The sequence below is a fragment of the Dufourea novaeangliae genome, unplaced genomic scaffold (assembly GCF_001272555.1).
Source record: "Dufourea novaeangliae isolate 0120121106 unplaced genomic scaffold, ASM127255v1 scaffold124, whole genome shotgun sequence".
Taxonomy (NCBI): Eukaryota; Metazoa; Arthropoda; class Insecta; order Hymenoptera; family Halictidae; genus Dufourea; species Dufourea novaeangliae.
The window spans coordinates 557,981-576,706 of NW_015374010.1; the positions used below are offsets into that span (position 1 = coordinate 557,981).

The window sequence follows — 18,726 nt, forward strand, 5'->3', positions numbered from 1 at the left end:
ATAAGAAAATCTTTCTATTTTAATCATTACCGTGTGAAGCTCAAGAGCTGATTGGAAGATTTAATTATCGACTACACCAATTAGCAATCATCTATGCTTTACCCGCTAACTGCATTTGTATACTACAGTAGACGATTATTTTATCACTTTAGTGACAATATCTAGAACATTTCTCGACGATCGGCAGTAAATTCTTTCAGAAACATCTTTAAATGACATCCAAGTATTAGAAAAACTATGTTACCGTGACTACTAGTTCGTTATTTACCGTGAACGAACACATTGTTTGTAAAGAAAAATATTTCAAAAGTGTTTTAAATAGTCTTAAAATGACTATTGGTTTTACGGAAAAAGAAATTTCGGTTAGTACCTACCTAAGAGCAGCTCCGAATATCCCAGCGATAAAAAGGCCAGGTACACCGTGTAAATGACCAGCGATTTCCATAACGTAAGCTGGCAACAATTGATCATCCGCGGTGATCAGACCAACAGCTCTGGGGTCACATTTCGGCGGTGACCACCAGGCTACAAGAACAAGTCCGCACCAACAGCACAATGATATAAACAGCATAATACTGATCGTGAATATCGCTAACGATCTGAAATAAACGGATAATACCAAATTGGATAATCATCGATGGACAGATTAACAATAATCCAATATATAATAATTAATATATGATAACATCTCATACGCTGTGTGTGATTGTTATTCCGTTTTACGTACACTCCCTTTCATAAGTATTAAGGCACTTATCGTATATGAAGTAAATTAAATAAGGCATTACGAAATTATTGAAGGTCTGAAATAAATATTGTCCAAGGAATTTTACAGTTTTCTAAACAACAGTTATGCTAATATAAACTAGTCAAAGTGGCTCAAAATATGTAATATTTACGAAACACCATTTTTTTCATACAAACCAGGTGTCCTAATACTTATGAACAACAGTGTTTGAACATTTTACTAAGGTGTCAACTCATCCGTGGAGTGTACGCGATATGAAAATGAACGATTCGAGATTACAGCGCGGTGAAATTTATGGACGTACTCACTTACAGTTTGGACGTTGCCAAATCTTTGAGCGATCTGTACCGTTGCACCATGGTTTGATTCACGGATATGTAAGCGGTGCTGTAGAGCCACGAGCCGATTAACACCGACCATACTGTGTGCCTCGTGTATGAGGATGGATCGAAGCTGAATGGAATACAATAGAACGATGGATATATCTTGGAGAATTGAACAAATTACAAACTTTCGTCTGTATCGATGTGTATTAAGAATTATTTTTAAATTCTAACTTTCATTGCAAGGTAATCACATCTCGTTGACAGTGAGACTCCAACAAATTTCAAATTCATTTTCTCAAACTGGATCGAGGGATCGATAGATCTCAGACTTCTAATGAAGCTAGCAAAAATATTTTCGAAAAATATTAGGTGCACTAAAGAATATTTCACTGTTTCGTTTGGTAATTAAAATCTATTCTTACTTTTTGTTTAACAATAAGACAAATGGCGTGTACAGGCGCTGACGAAGAATTACTAATATTGTGACGGCAACATAGATGTTTTGTAGCCTTTGAAGTAAGTACTGAATATGGTAAGAAATAGTGGATTGTTCATTGGTACACCTAATAGAAACTCTAAAAGCGTACAGCTTGCAACTTCGAGACCGCCAAAGATTAAGAATTTCGAGTAGAAATGTTTCTTACTTTAGAAACTCGATTCTATTGGCATTCGATGCCGCCGTCCATATCTCCGTGGCGCCGAGTTTGTAAGTGCCCAACGCGGTAACAGTTAGAACGCCAGCGACCATCACAGTGACTTGAAGCGCGTCCGTCCATACCACCGCTCTGATACCACCCTGATAATCAAAATTCGCGGATCAATTAATTTTATTTCACACATTCATTACAGCCACTGATTCAACTACATTATATTGCTGTAAAAATAGTGGTAGTCTTGTTCAACTTCATATACGAGGGTACGGCCGAATAACATGTACAAGCGGGTACGATGTGATTCTTACGTTCCCTTCCTAAAGATCCACAGGCTAACATCGATACCTCCGCGCTAACAAAACCTCAAGAATCCTTTACACAAAGGATAAACGACGTCTGGAAAAAAAACATGCCCTCAACGCGGAGATTAAGCTACATCTCTCACAACACAAAAAGATACAGGCATCCGTTTCCGGTCATCTCCTCGTCAACAGGATCGTTAAGCGCTCTGAGGTGGGGAGGGGGGCGAAGATTTCCGGGCCAGGAATAATAAACAAATTTCCAAAGAGTCACCGAGCCGCGATAAATTTTCATTAATTCGGCGAGAGAAGGGGGTGGGGGGTGGGGGGTGGTGCAACAAATTGCTTGGATAATTACAGGCGCGCGAGCACGCGATTAATCACTTTGGCGCTGGCTTTGTGATCCGCTACTACGAGGGAACGAACACTCGACGTGCTCCGCGCCATTGTTTCCGCCGGCCCATTGTCGGGGCTCTCTCAGTTTCCGTCCATAAACATTTCCAGTAGCCCGGGTCCGCGGCGAGAGATTCTTCGCGGCATTGTCCACCGAAAATTGTTTCCTACGTGCACACGACTCTCCGCCGTCCTACAAGTCCCTCGGAACTCTAGGTATCCCCAGGAGAATTCGACGAACCGAGGGGGACGCTCCACCCCCCTTCCCAAAATTAGCTGGCGCACACGTAAAACGCCCCGCTCGAGTTAACCCTATCCCCTTGTCACACGGTTCCCGTATATTTCAGCGTTGATACCGTCTTGTTAACTCCTTAAACGGCCGACACAACGAATCCGCATCGTCACGATCAGTGGAACGCCTGCAACTCAACAATATTGCCGCGTTTAACGGCCGTCTGCTCTCACCGCCAATGTTGTCTGATCATCGGCCGCGATTACCATACACTGTCCATCAGATGTCTCCACGTCATCCATCTTACGTGGTCCTTCTATGGTGCACCGCCGTTCTTTCACCTCGACTATAAGTCCTTTTTGCTTTTCGAATAATTGTATAAGCTGGAAAGTGCGTGAAGTTTCTAAAATCGTGGTTCAAAATGGATCTAGATACCATCCTCCGAGGGTTAATCATTTTCTTTTTCCGGTACACCTTCTAGTTAAAAAAATCGAGATTTTTGAAATGCGTAAATGAAGTGCGGAAATGAAATACGAATTACAAGGAATAGAACTGATAAATTTTGACTTCTGACACAGATGATATATTACTATACTGTCGATTTTCTAATTTGGACTTAGTGAAAATTTTACCAAAACAGTACTGAAACTACAGGTCGTTACAGTATCCGTTCATCAATCTGTTATTACAATTCGAAAAACACCACGATAAATGTCCCACCATCGCGTGTATCGAGATGCGTATGCACGTTCGACAAACGAAGAAGGAACATTTCAAAACGTGTTCGGGTTCCCTTTCACAGTTGCCGGCCGATTAATTACAGAAACATCGAATTAATTTCGGCCCCATACACTACTTACCAGAACGGTGTAGAACACGCACGTGCAGCACACAATGATCCCAATCAAATGCACATCGATACCGCTCACTGTAATTAATCACAGAGATTTTAATAGTGCCCGGTTAATGTTCCACTATGAATAATACGCGACCACCGTAATACCTTGATTTAGCGCTAACGCAGGAACGTAGACCACGATCGCTTGGTAGAGGACCTGAAATTGGTTTATTACGGAATCATTAATGTAAAAGCGGGTTGATGCCCCGCGAACAAATAACCGAAATTATTGCTCGAAGAAGAAATATATACTCGGGGAATTCTAATAGATTTCACTTAATTTATAAAAATAAGACCGTGCCTCGTTGTCATCATTAATGATCTTACGTAATAATCGACGGTAACAATTTTAATATAGAACGTCAGCAAAATATAGAAATATTTATGAACATATTTAAAAACAATATTAGATTCTATTTTTTTGGAAGTATTCATCCAACTTGATAAAGGAATTGATGTATAATAAAAAATTGATAAGATTTTTAAAGAATTTATAAGTGAAACTAGAAGGTATAATTAATTCAACGAAGTAACCTGTTGGTTAAACTTACAATTGGAACGGATACCGCGCTCGCGAGGGGCAACTTTACTCCCTTTAATTATTAACAATTATTTACACGCGAAAAGCTACCCGCGATAAGTCATTTTTAAGTTCCTTCAAGCGATCCCGATAAGCCACGTCGATTAAAGTTCCGTGTTTTCGTTACCGCGTAACGTGGCGTGACACGACTTCATTGTAAACGAGTCGCCATCGAATTAAAGTCAATGATGAATTACTTTTCTCGAAGTTACCGATGCCCCCCCCCCCCTCGTCGGGCACGACTTTGGTGTTCCCTGAAATCTAGATAAGCCTGGGAGACCGTATTCAGAGTTCGTTGACACGTTTTAACGCTTACCACATCAACGACGAAGATCAACGATACGAGGGTCCTTACGCCTCGATTGAATCTTATCTCTAAGTACTGAAACAGAATCGTGACAGCGGTGAATTAAAAAGTGCTTCGAGTCTTGTGTCACCAAGACTTTGTGCTTTCCACGATCACGAGAGCAACGCATTTACTTCCCCGTTTCTCGTATTTAAATCGTACACCGGGGAAATATTACGTTGTACACGCGTAAATACGCGGGTTGTACAAAACGAGAAGAAACTATGAATATGAAAATATACCTCGTAAACAGAATTTAGTCCCAACGCCACGAAAACGGGAGCGTAGACAGTGGCCACTACCACTCCGGAAAAGAATATGGAAATGATAGTGATCCAATATTGGGTCCCGAAATTGTATATCTCGGCTGGTGTCCCGAGAATCGTTACGCCAGATATGAAACTATAAATAATGTTCAAAAGAAAAAACAGTGTATTATTAAATTTGCCTATTTGTAGATACTCTGTTTATCAGGAGGATATGAAGTTCAGTAGAAAGGATATATCATAAACAGAAACTGAGTAAAGCTTCGACTGGATTTACTACCGACAGGCTCGATATAGATCGTCTGAGAATCCAAAAATTCCGATCAGATCAACGTACGGTCAAAGACTACAAGCTCAAAGGACATAAGCCTGTAGACCTCCACACACAAGGACCCAAACCTAGAGCCTCCCAGACCCAAAGACCCCAGCCCTAGGGTTATAGGTTTTTGTTTCCGAAGGTGTGCTTTGATCTCTCCGTTCTGAAATCTTTGATCTTGTCCTCTTGGTCTTAAATCTGTCTAATTTACATCTGTCGAGATCGAGTGAGTCCTATACTCGTCTTCGAACGATCTAATCAGAATCTTCACGGTCTGAACGACTCTGATTCGAGTCTCTCGTTCCTGGTTGCAATCTGATTGATATCTTTGGTCTCTAGACTCATCTATCTTGTTTGTAGTGTTCTTTCAATAATATTGGAGTTTATCGATAAGAATTACCTTCTCAGTAAACATAACACCACTAACAAAAGAACAGTTCAGGTAGAAATTTCGTTTAGGGGATGCAGCTCCAATGACCGATGACATTGACGTATGTTGTTAAGGACACTCAAGTTTAGTATCGTACTTTAGTAACGACCTTGTCATATGTTGTCAAACTGGTTGGAATAACTGGTATATGGTGCAAATTTTATTTGTTAATAATTTTTTAATAGAAAAAGTTTCTGGGGGTTACTCAAAAGAGTATCCTTCACAACACATGTGAAGGTCAAGGTCGTTGGAGCTGCATCCCTTAAACGTAACTTTTACCAATGTTCATATGGGATAAAAATACAAATATTTGTATCAGAACCTTCGTATAACTCGGCCTGTATAACAAGTCACGAGGATAACAGAGTCCTGAACAGTCGAGGCGTTTGTACCGATTTAATTCGTCGACAATTAGATAGATCATCCGACGGAATACCTTGCGACGAGGGAAGCGGATACCGGGAACAGACCGAGGCTCTTTCCTCCGAGGAGATAATCTTCCGTGCTCGACTTCTGCGCTTTTCTGTAATGCCATAATCCCGCGGCGGCGGACACGGCAAGCATCAGCCCGAACACCAGCCAATCTGCCCAATGAAAGTATCCTCTTCCCGGCGTTTCCTCCATTCTCGGTCCCAACCGTCCCGGAGAAGCTGGAAACCGGGCGAAAACCTGATTTACGGCGAACGGGGGCAGATTTGCTTGATAACGCCGATAATAGCGGTAATGGAAGTCAAGTAACACGGATGAAAGCTTAATGGCTCTTACGATGATACGCATAATGGATGCTCAACGAGGATTTCACCGTGGCCATTCAGCGTGCACGGGAATGGAGAAAAAGTTTGTTTGCAGAAAGAAATGAAAGGATGGTCCGCGAAATGTAATAGGCCAATAATTTTCACCGGACGGAAGAAAAAGGAGATAAACTTCGGGAGTTTTTCGCGGGTAGTAATTAATGTGGACTTGTTAAGTTTATTAGTCGAAATGAAAGGAAGACCGTGTACCGGAGATTATTTGTATATCTTCGTATTGCTGACTAAATGAATTACTTCATCCGAGATTCATAAATCCTTATCTATCTAGATATCCCAGGAAATATTGTACATTTTAGAGATTTGAATTTATTAAGCCGTAAGTACCATAGAATACATTTGTGGTTTCCTATAAACAGCGTATCATCCTGTGCTACGATTGTGCAATATTCTTGGGCATCCCCTATCATCCCTTTGACAAGCGTGATAGCAATAATTAATATAAAACATTAAAATGATCGATGAGGAGAAAATGCGTAGCTCGAAAAGAAAGTGTTTTCAATCTTATAACGATTTAACGTGATCTACTATGTCTATTATAATTAGGTTTAAATTAATTATCCACGCAAGACTGGCTTTATCACGTCGTATTAGTAGAGTCCAGGAATATTCTGTGCTTCTAATCAGGACATATTTCCAATTTCATTACTTTAACAGTTCGTATAACTTGAAATGAATAAGAATTAATTAACCCCAGAGTTCCTTATCTTAAATCGGTTATTAAATTAGGAACAAGCTTTATAAGTTGTAAACAGGTGTCAGTCTACAAACATCTTTACTTTTCCAATATTTTATAATTCATAAATTTTTCTCACATGCGCGTTATTAGCATCAAGCTTTCGCAATAGGTCGCAAGAACGTGAATAAGTTGGTCGATTAAAAAAAAAGCAAAACATTTCCTTTTACAGCATGAATCTACACACCTACTGCATACACAAACCGCTAATTGGTAGTTGACACACGACCCTAATGCGGTACGCAGCTGTTAGTGTTCCAATAAAGCTTGTTAGCTTGATAAACGTTGCGCTCTGCGAACACAACATAACAGACCTTATTGACAACAGAACAACCGTCGAACCTGTTTCGCGGTATTTACACGAAACTATTTGAAGCGTCGAAAATATATTCGGAAATTCTTAATATTCGTTGTCCCAGTAACACACTGACTGCGCACGTCGACTGTTTTTCGAGGGGAGTACATATCGACCATGCGACGTATAACTTACCAACACACTCGCAGGATGTAATTTCACACTGCAACAGGAAACACGATTCGAACTTTCTAAACGTAACTTATCGACGACACAAGTGTGCAAAAGTGCCCAGTAGAGAAAATTGCGTAACTACTTTCACGAAGACGTAAACTTGAATAACACTACTTGGGAAACGCATGAATACAAGTAATTTATTACTAAACGGCAGAACGTTATCCGAACGTGAAGAAATTTTGAGCAGGAATTTAGATATTCGTTCGTTTGATATCATATAAAGAGAACTCCGAGGATACTTTAAATATAGAAATAAAAAATATTAATATGTAAACGTGTATGTCTACCTGCAGAAGAATTTCAGAAGTTTTCACACGAATATTTCATTCAAGCGTCATATACTTTATCCAAATAAATCCAGACATCGGCGTCCGAGAGTTAATGGCTGACGCTATTAGACAAACTGTTCCTTTATTGGTGATGTCATCGAGAAACAGGATGGTTCTTCATGAGACAAATAAGTCTAGAATCTAGAATAAAATTTGTTTATATAAAGCTTCGTCTTCGAGAAAATCGCCTTTGAATATTTATATCGTACGCTTGCATTCGTGCTTATAATAAGTAGAAACGGCAAATAATGGACAGACGCATTAGCCTATTAGTCAATAGGATATATACCAAAAACTTTCAAAATCAATTTTTCTCAAAATTAAAGACCTATTTGAAAAATCTCATTCGAATCTTTAAACTCATTTTTTTTTCATCAAAAATCACTCCCTTGTTTATACCACCAATAATGGAACCATTCTGTATATCGATTCTGTAACTATAAAAGTTAGAAAACCATCGGAATAGATGGATTCATAAAAATATTATAGTTTCTTACAACAATTCTGATTCCCTAAAAATATCGGCTATTTTCTTAAGCACCAAAGTTAAACTACTGAAAATTTCCTATTCTAGAAAAGTCTCTGCATTTTTCTAACCAATCCCTATGGACACATACAAGAATAGAATCGTTAACGCGTTCAACTCTTTCTGTTTACTTAATAAAGTATAACTAGAGTCGTTAGTATTACATTTATTGAGGCACTTAGCAAAAATGAAGTGATGGTTAGATAGTCAAATATGGCGCGACTTTTCATTAGTGCAACGTGTTCCTCATAGATGTCAGTATTGTGCAGAAAACAATCGCCTGTCGGGGCAGTAGGACTAGAACCCGGCTAATATGAATGGTCACGGGTCAGTAGACCGTTTGAGTAGAACACAGTGAAAGACGTGGAGGGACTTAATGGAAGACTATTCCAGGAATGCGGACAATAATTGCAATACAAATATAACGTCAGCAATTCCCGTACATACGACACGTCATGGGCGTAAGTTTCTGCGCTTTGTTTTTCCAGTAAGCAGAATTCCGACGTTCCTTTGTCTCGTCGCGATCAAGCTTGGGCAAATTTTATACCGAGTAACGAATAAAAAAAATGGCGGACAGTTACGAAAATAAAAAGTAAACTTTTATTCATACAAACACTTGTTCGTTAATAACAAAGGAACTTTTATATGTGTTCGTGCCATATCTATTTAAATTAGGTTTGTTTTCTTAAATGATTAGGTTCAATATCATCGATACGGAAACTATAATTATATACTTATGAAATACAAAGAATAGAAGATTATGCTCGAAATTAATTTTGTTGAGTTCAAAATATCGTCGAAAGGATTGTTACAGCATTACATTTATAATCACATTGGTAATGATAACATTTTACTGTGAGTGATGAATTTAACCGAAGTCTGACGTCGGCAATGTTATTTCAAAATGGTAAAGTGCTTATGCAAAGAATTTCTTCGAATTTTAAAACATATATTGGTTAAAAGAATGTACTCGAGTAAATATTCATTTCCAACGTTATTAAGCACTTGGAAAAAATTATATCAACTTTCATTCAAATCGCATTATTAATAATGACTTTTCTCAAAGTTGTATAACCTTTTAAACGTTATATTTGAAATCTGTTAGCCTCTATTCTCTTTAGCCTCTATAATCTTACATTTGAAAGAATGGACTGAGTAGTATGTATACTGAATATCGTTCTTACTTGACATGCGTCATTATTATATAAAATGATCTTTTTAGCCGTTCCGAGCATGCAATACAAAGCAACAGATTATTAAACCAAAAAAAAGGAAGCAAGAAAACAATGAGGAATGATGATAGTGTGATGTTATCGGCAGATATAGATTACATATGTAAATTGTGAAAAGTTGAAATACCGACTGTTGATAAACACCTACTCACTGCTCGGATTTATAAATAGTATTCTTTATATTTAGTAGCGATAGGCAGTCCACTGCTAGTCTCGTTTCGCTTCCAAGGTTTTGTCACTTCTGCACCATCCACGGGTGAAAATATTAGGATCACGATTACCCGCGTTTCGCAGACGCTTTACGATTTGTGTTTCTATCAGAATTACGTTGATCTTGATCAACGATCGGTAACGGAATCGAATCAGGTAACTTTCTACCGAACACGCCACAACATCTCGTTTTCCTTTTCTCTCTGTTTATTTTGTTGTTGAACCGTCTCCTTCCTCCCGGCTCGTAATTACGCAAAGCAGTTCACTTCTAGAAAGCAATTCGTCTATATTCGCGCACGTTTTGTTTTTCAACAAAAATGCGCCGCCTTCTTTTGTACCTCCAACACGTATGTAAACAACCACTTCTCTCGATACTTTAATTAACAAATTTATTACCGTTATCTGCATCTAATTACCTTACGAAATTTCCTTCAATGCATATCAAACAAAACAGCTTATTGAAAATTTAAATTGAACAAAAAAGCATGTAACCAATGATTTACGAATGTAACACTGAAAACATAAAAATTTTAAATTGAGCATAGAAAAACAATTTCCACGTTACCTGGAATAGTCGTGTGTATAAATAACTGTAATAAGGAAATAAATAAATAAATTGAACGATAAGATTGATAAAGCGTAACAACTAATGATCGAACGTTTCAAAACGTGTCAACTGACAAACATTTTATCATAGAATGATTCATCCGAAGCAATTTATTCGGAATATTTGTCGAACTGTCTATAGTATTTTTGTTTAAATATTCACATATCGAGGATCAGTTCACAATCTGTTGTATACTATTGAAAATATTGAACGAAACAGTCGAAGGCGATCCTTATTTACGCGAAGGATGACACGGGAACGTTGTCAATGAATACTAAAATCGAAAGAAAAAACTGGGCTTCTGTCGTATCAGGGAATGCGCCATGAAAACTATGGACGATTGAAATGTTTTAAAAGAAAAAGTTAACGCACTAACGATTAAACATAATCGAACGGAGGTAAAACGTCACGAACAACTGTGTGCTGTGACCAGCAACGAACTGTTGTGAAGTCGAGGCTCGGCTCGGCGCCGAGCTAACCGGTTTCCTCAATCCCATGCTTGACTCCTCCAGTTCGATTTGAGCACCGAGCGAAATTTAAACGATAGTTTATCCAATCAATCGTCGAACAAACATAGAATTCTGCTTCGTAGTCGCGAGCTGGAGCAATCTTTCAAACGGTATCGTGAAACAATGAACAACGATACCGAAATGGATGGGGTCATTCGTTCGAGTATGGTATCGTTACGATGAATACAAGAATTAAAGAAGAATTATTTTACAAACTGTTTCACGCAATTTCGTAGGTCGTAGGTTAATGAAACGATGTTGAGTAAGCACCAAATAACTTACAACTTACATTCTTCCACTGTAAAACGATAACCTCACAGATGTCCTAAGCGCATGGATGAAGCGAGTCACGCATCCCTTCCCCATGATTATCCATGATGTATGTATATGTGTATATGTATATACCTAATATATACATGCATACGTATTCGAATCCATGTATGAATCCTAATTACATTTGTCCTCGATGACCTAGTTCCTTAAAATATATTTTCTCGACGAGTGTTTATGTAAATCAGTGATTTTGTTGACTGATGCAGGAATACAGAATAACACATAAATTTATTCTTTATCTTATGAGTTTTATCTAACGAAACGAAAAGATTAACGTTTGCATTGGATTATCTTTTACACATTCACGTTTGTTATAAATTCATGTTAAAGATCATATTATATGTTTACACGGAGGTGTAGGAAATATTAAAACATTTGAGTAAAAATGTAAAAACAAGCTGAGTGCAATATTTACAACAAATTACTTTATCATTCATAATTATAGAGAATTACAAACGTTCATCAGACAACGATATACAGTTAGCTTTTGTTATAGGATATTTGATCTAAAAAACAATACAGTAGAAATTTGTAACATTATACAGTACAGGATTTTTAAACTTTAAATATTTATCGTTTGTAACGTAAGAGGTTCGATTTGTTCGTTCGCAATAATGCGATCGTAATATCAATCGAGATACACACATTCGTTAGATACACTAAACATTACATTGAGTAGGCACTGTCATATTTGTTATGTAATGTAAAAAAACATAGATGTTTTTCTCTCATCGAAATAAATAAATAGAATGTTGCATTTTAAATTGAAAACTGAAAAATTGGAATGTACTAAACAATAACTCCTAAGTATGATACATAAAAGCTTAAGTATAATAATTATCAACAAGATGTTTCTCTTTTCTCTTAAAGTTAATGTAAATCGATGACATGTGTGAAGCTGATGTACTATGAATAAAGCAACTGAAGTGTAATTTTTTTATAATTCAAGGAGACTCAATATACCATAAAACTTATTCTAGATCCTGATAAACTTGAAAATTTTCTTCATAATTTTGCTTATATAATTATGATTTCGCTAAATGAAATGCTGTCATATTCCATAGAATTGTAACATTCATATAAAAAAACGACAAATACCACAATTATTAGTAGAATATCTTTAGCATTGATTATTGTTAGAAATTCAGCTAATAAGGTGCACAATACAAATTTGTATTGACATCATTTTTTGTTCTTCATTAAACATTCTATTAAATTTTGTCCTGTCCTATATTTAAATAGTATGAATCAGTACACAACAAAAACTTGAAACTTCAAAATGAATCTTAATTTACACTTACTTGTTGAACTTATAGTTATCTCAAATCTACGTAAATCGTGTGTACTGCCAATTGTGTTTACAAAAGAAAAATAATACAAACGAAAATCGGTTCTGTCTGAATAGATGACCTTACAGATATAACACTCTGTAAGACTCTCTCTACCATCGCATATTGATACTCGAAAATGTTAATATTGGATTGACTTATAAATAACTTTTGCTGCAAATAGTGAAATGTATTAAGTTATAATTTTTCATCAAATGATGTTAAAATCCAGTTGTTTTTATAATTTGAAATAGATTAGCTCACTAAATTTTTTGGGGCTATTAATAAACCATATAAATACAACATTTAAAAATCGGTGATGCATAATAATCATGACGTTATGTAAGAATCATTTATCTACTTTCTGTACATACTCACATTACGTGTTCACTTTTTTCTATTTCACTTTGCAATGTAATACTTACACTCAATAATATACATACATACCACATGATGTCTCTGATTGGTGTTTCAGTCAGTCTTTCAAAAATTATTATTTTACATGGCATTAAAATGATAGTAATCCATAAAATGTTTAAACATAAGACATACAATCAATTCTTTATGAAACGAAAAGTAAACGAATTTGCTGGTTTAATATCTCACGCGTTTTTAAGTTTACAAGTGGAATACGGAAAGTATATTCTGATCACAGTGTTTGCTTTCTTCCTTCTCCGAAAAGCCATAAACAGGTTCTGTCCACCATATAGGCAAGGACAAAATCTGCTATTAGTATTTGAACTAAAAGGTTACGGAACTATAATCAGAAAATAGACTAAATTAGTACCTGAAAAATTGACATGAATGTTACTATTATATTTAAATTCACATACATCATTTGGGAATTCCGCGATTTCAAATTGTGCTGCTAATTTAGGTGAAAATCCACATAGTCCTAATATAACAGCAACAATACCTATAAGACTGTACAGTAAAGCTTTATTTTGCAATAAACCCTCCATATATGGATAACCCTATAGAAAAAATGTAAACGAAAGTTAACATACTGTATATAATGTTCATTAATACATAGTTAATTTGTTGACTTACCCGATAATTAATTGCAAAAGTAGAGGCTTGAATCGCCATAGCAACAATATAAACTGTACTATTTATCAGATTTGGTTCGAAAGGTTCATCATCGTCGCTAGTACTTGCACTTAGAGATATATTTTGAGTGGCTGTGTGATTTGGAGCCAGTATAGCTGACAACGTATCATTTCTGTTCAAATTAAACAAAAAATAAGTTAAGCTAGAATTCTTACAAACATCTATTTTGTCCTATATATATATTTCCCTACCTTGGAGATAATATAGTCGCTTCTCTTACTAGATAGACAAGAGAAATAAAATGAATAGCAAATTGGAGCAATACAGTGGCTATAGTGTACAGATTAAAAATATTTGGCAGAGGTCTTTGTTTAGACAGCGTTTTCAGCGGCTTTGATCTTGATAGGAACAAAAAGCAGATAGCCAATAGACCGCCTTGTAACGTGGCTTGTGCATCACTGAATTTTATTCCATCTAAATACAGAACGGACTGACTATAGGCTAGCCCCAATGCATTAAGTGCCAAAGTTTTGAACATCTGTAAAGTTGTAACTAAGGTGCACCGTCCCTGCTTGATAACATGGCATACTGTAAATGAATACGGGACACAATTATAGGTTGTTATTGTTATTCAATCTCCTTATGTAAGAAAACTTACTGCACTCGATGGATGACATTTTACTAGTAAAAGGTGCAGCAATTGACGCATCACCTAGCTTAACAATACCAGACTGTTCCTGTTCCTCCAGCTGTTTCAATAGTTTTTCGATGTTAGTATTATATCTAGCATTACCAGCCATTCTAGAGTTCATTCTTGGACTATTGGCTGCTACTGAATTCGAGATCACGTTTTCATTCTTTGTGCTGTCGTGCTTGTGTGTAGGCGCTCTTTCCGGTGGACTAGAAAGAATAGCAACTCCTACCAAAAACAATTTATTAATATACATAATTTCCTCATGTATAATAAATACATAAATTCCATCAGTCAACTAACCCACTTGGGCATGTTTCAAAGCACCGACGTCATTAGTACCATCTCCACACATCAGAGTTGAGTATCCGAAGTTCTGTAGAGATACAATTATAAACTCTTTTTGCTTTGGTTCACACCTTGCAAAAATTACAATATGTGGTAATAATTTCCGTAGAAGTTCTCGTTCATGATCTTTTAAATATGTTAACCCCTGTAAATTATACATAAATAACGCGATAAGAATTGAAGTTTCTTGGCAATCATCGAAGTATCCTCTTAGGTCTATTATCTTACCTCTCCAGTTATGCAAAGAGCGTATTCCCGCCAAATTTCATTGCCTCGATCAACGTTCTTCATACCCATAGGCAGATTTATCTCTCTATCCACGCTTTCCCATTTCCACTCCTCGTCACTCAAAGTCAATATAAGAGTAATTGGTTTTTTTGTGAAGTGTAATTCGCGACTCACGTGACAAGCCGTTAAAGGATTATCCCCAGTGATCATAACAACCTGTAAAATCAATATAAACTTCTTATGCTACTTATAGCAAGAATAATTAAAGATAAAATTATGGTTGTAAAATAATTACCGAATGTGAAGCGTTTACAATTTCTTTAATAACAGCTTTAGAATCAGGTTTAAGTGGACAATTTATGATTACAAATCCAGCAAATGTCAAATTTTGTTCTAAATTTTCTCGCGTTAGTTCTCTTAAATCTTGGAATGATAAAGGACCAGGGAGCTTTCTATATCCTAAAGCTAACACTCTCGCTCCGCGACGGGAAAGTGATAAATATGTGGAGTCATAATTCTCTGGCACGGATGATAACTGAAAAAAAGAGAAGAAATATTAATTATATCACTCTATGAAGAAAAATTGTGATGTTATCATATTATGTACCATGTTCTTAATAATTTCAGGTGCTCCTTTAACAGTAGTCATATAATTAATTTCTGATGATCCCGGAGTTGCGTATCCGGCTATAACTGACATCCTTTTTAACGCAGAAGAAAAGTGATGTCTGTGTAAAATTTTTAAGACAGGAGACTGACCCTTTCTGGGTATCATAGAATCATCTAATATAAAAGTAATAATATCATTATTAGAGCATTAGTGATTCAATTATCAAAATTGTAATGTCAGCATACTTTTTGTGAGATTCCAATTAATTGCCTTCAGCGTAGCTTTTTCAAGAGGGTCGCCAACTATTCCGTCATCTAATTGTACAAGTGAGTGGCACGTTGCAAGTACTTGTATACTTTTCAGAGGTGCATCAGAAAGTGGCATAATAACTGCTTTCCCTCTAAAAAAACAAATAATTGTTTTAGTACTAGTATCTGCAAATGTTTGATATTGCTTCATAAAATAGTATTTAAATCTTACTCTATGCCTGCTATACCCTCAACCACCAACTTATCGCTAGTTAAAGTACCAGTTTTATCAAAGCAACAAATTTCGACTTTTCCGGCAAAAGGTATTCGGAAAGGTTCCGTACAAAATACACCTGCAGAAAAAATGTCATGTATTCTTATTTTAAACAATGACAAGTATGTGAATGCTTCTTTAATGTATTTTATAAATACCCAATTTTGAAAGGGCTAGTAAGGATGTATTAACAGCTAGTGACAACTCAATAGGCAATTCCGGTGGAACAACTGATGTTAGGATTAGTGTACATTCCAAAAATAATTTGTATCTGTTTCTTGTAGGATCCTCACTTCCTAAAGATAGAAATTTGATTATTGATGTAAATCATACCTTTATACACTTACAGCATTGTATTGTATACCTTTAATCCATACATATGACGCTGCTGCAATTGCAAACACTAACAAAAATAAGATGAAGCCAAATGTTTCCAAATTATTAGCTGTGACACGCTTAACTCCAAACAGTATTGTCCTCAAAAGTTTACCCTGTGATGTTGAAAATCCAGTACGTAACACATAGGCCACACAACCGTTATCAGTAGCTAAAACATGAAATAAAGACAAATCTGGAAATATGTACACACATAAAGTATTTCAATAGAAAATCTGCACAAAATATTTAAATAGATACCCTTAAGGCCAGATACATGTTTACTAGGTGGAGTATGTTGTACTACTTTTGTGCCCCCAAAAAGTACATGAAGTTTATCATCACCCTCTATGTCCATCCGTCCATCTCCATCAATATCTTCTATTGGCTCTTTCATTTGTGGAACTGACTCTCCTGAACATTTATAATAGCAGCATGTAAAAGAAATTAATCATACAATACACTATTCCAGTCTGAATTAATTACCTGTTAACATACTCTCATCAACCACACAAGACCCTCTTAACAGTAACATATCACATGGCACTAAATTATCATTCTGAGATCTTGTTATTGACACAATATCACCGGGTACTAGTTGATCCGTGAACATAGAACACCATCTTCTGTTTCTATAAACCTTTGATAAAAATGAATTTATAAAACCAATTTTAATAAGTTGCTTATTGTCTGTATTCTGCACTAACCATCATCATATATGGCTTGTTCCCCATTTTTCTGATCTCAGCCATATTTCGAAGTTGTTGCTGTACAAGTGTACACTCGAACATAATAAGCATAATAAGTGTAAAGATACTGTAGTACCAATATTTATCTAAACACCATAAGGCTACACAAAATACTTGAAAGACAAAGAATGGTGCAATTGCTCTCTCCTTGAATAGTTCCATAAATTCTGGTACCATCATATCCAACCTGAATAAAATGAAAGGAGAATTATTCACAATGAAAGAGGTGACAACTCATGATCACAAACATTATGATAATTACTTGTTCTTGCCATATTTTTCCTCTGCAACTGTAATCTGTTTTTGATCTATATACCCTGTCCATGCGCGATAGTGTTTAACAGAATGGTTAATAGGAAATTGAAGGCCTTCAAATCGTTTCTTATGTGGGCTCCAAAGGTATTTGGTCTTTTGAAATATGAACCATGGCTCTTGCTCATCTGAATGATACAGCTTAACAAGTTCTGAACTTCCATTATTAGGAGTTGGAACTACCTTCGCAATTTTTGCTTTATAAGGGTGTTTCGCCTGAAAAAAGTATAGTATTTGAAAATTTAATTAAACTTTTCCATTCAAACATGCCCGCCAAAAAACGATGTGACCAGATACTAGCAGAATGCCGGCTCGAATGGCTGCCACGTTTACGAAACGTACTAAACGAGATAACTCGCACGTGCGAGTACTGAACCGATATACTTACAAGGGACTAGCAACGAATAAAATTTCAACTTACCGAGCTACAATTCAGGAAAGTATGTACGTGCACTGACCACTGACAACACAAACATATGAAAATCTGAAACAAACCGATAACTGCAATGCCCACTAGGCCTGCGTCATAGTATTCATCGATTCCGTAGACAAAAATCCAACTGTAAATCCATATAGCGTACAATATCACAGAGGGTAAGATGTAACCGGTAAATAATAGTTTTCTTGGATTATGAAGGGTGACAGTCTGCACGAGTTCGTCTACCCGCGTTGTGGCAATAGTCGCCATGATTACAATGCGCCGTAACAGGGGCGTATGGATTTTTATGCGTCAGGTTTAGCTACTTTCACATTAGATCTAACAGCACGGACCTCAGGTAGCACACAGCGTAACGACATACGCAACAGTTGCACCGCGTCAAAAGCGCTCGAAATATGTTTACCCCTTTCGCACCTTTCCCTGATGCCCTATATATATACTAATTTATAGTAATACAAAGAACAAAAATGAATCTTACACAGAACACTGTCACGTCATCTCTACGCAATAGTTCAAACTGTTTCATATCTAGACCCGTTGAATCGAATTTGAAATGTGCATATGTTTTTCTATAATTTTCAATAAGTATCTCAACTACATTTCCTAATCTCCAGTATACTTTAATAGATAAATATTCAATATTTTAGCACAGAGAAAACATAAGATAGACAGCTTATTTTACGGAGTTTTGTGTCCCAAGGAATCAGAGACCGTTGCGCTAAAAAGCCGGTGATTTTAACAGCTTCTACGTTATAAAAACGATC

The 18,726-nt window shown here is 36.4% G+C and overlaps 2 protein-coding genes across 2 annotated transcripts in view; both read right to left on the minus strand.

Moving 5' to 3' along the window:
• Positions 1-11,289, minus strand: part of LOC107188368 (sodium-coupled monocarboxylate transporter 1-like) — a 13,675-nt gene extending 2,386 nt beyond the window's left edge. Inside the window, 10 exon segments of the mRNA XM_015576644.1 lie at positions 1-14; positions 371-599; positions 1,061-1,201; positions 1,719-1,870; positions 3,512-3,579; positions 3,655-3,706; positions 4,446-4,511; positions 4,718-4,877; positions 5,924-6,137; positions 11,267-11,289. The exon segment at positions 1-14 is cut by the window's left edge and continues 190 nt beyond it. Of these exon segments, the coding sequence (XP_015432130.1) occupies positions 1-14; positions 371-599; positions 1,061-1,201; positions 1,719-1,870; positions 3,512-3,579; positions 3,655-3,706; positions 4,446-4,511; positions 4,718-4,877; positions 5,924-6,111 (1,070 nt within the window). The 5' untranslated portion in view covers positions 6,112-6,137; positions 11,267-11,289.
• A 1,943-nt stretch (positions 11,290-13,232) lies between these two features.
• LOC107188386 (manganese-transporting ATPase 13A1) lies at positions 13,233-18,404 on the minus strand. The gene is made up of 18 exons (XM_015576666.1): positions 17,945-18,404; positions 17,474-17,739; positions 17,170-17,398; positions 16,949-17,102; positions 16,724-16,876; positions 16,452-16,634; positions 16,246-16,383; positions 16,046-16,166; positions 15,811-15,965; positions 15,563-15,738; positions 15,251-15,490; positions 14,956-15,171; positions 14,683-14,872; positions 14,347-14,607; positions 13,940-14,276; positions 13,689-13,860; positions 13,472-13,612; positions 13,233-13,395 (listed from the first exon to the last, which is right to left on the minus strand). Exons 1-18 carry the CDS (start codon positions 18,209-18,211, stop codon positions 13,288-13,290), a joined length of 3,507 nt encoding a protein of 1,168 aa, XP_015432152.1. The 5' UTR covers positions 18,212-18,404; the 3' UTR covers positions 13,233-13,287.
• Positions 18,405-18,726: the final 322 nt, after the last annotated feature.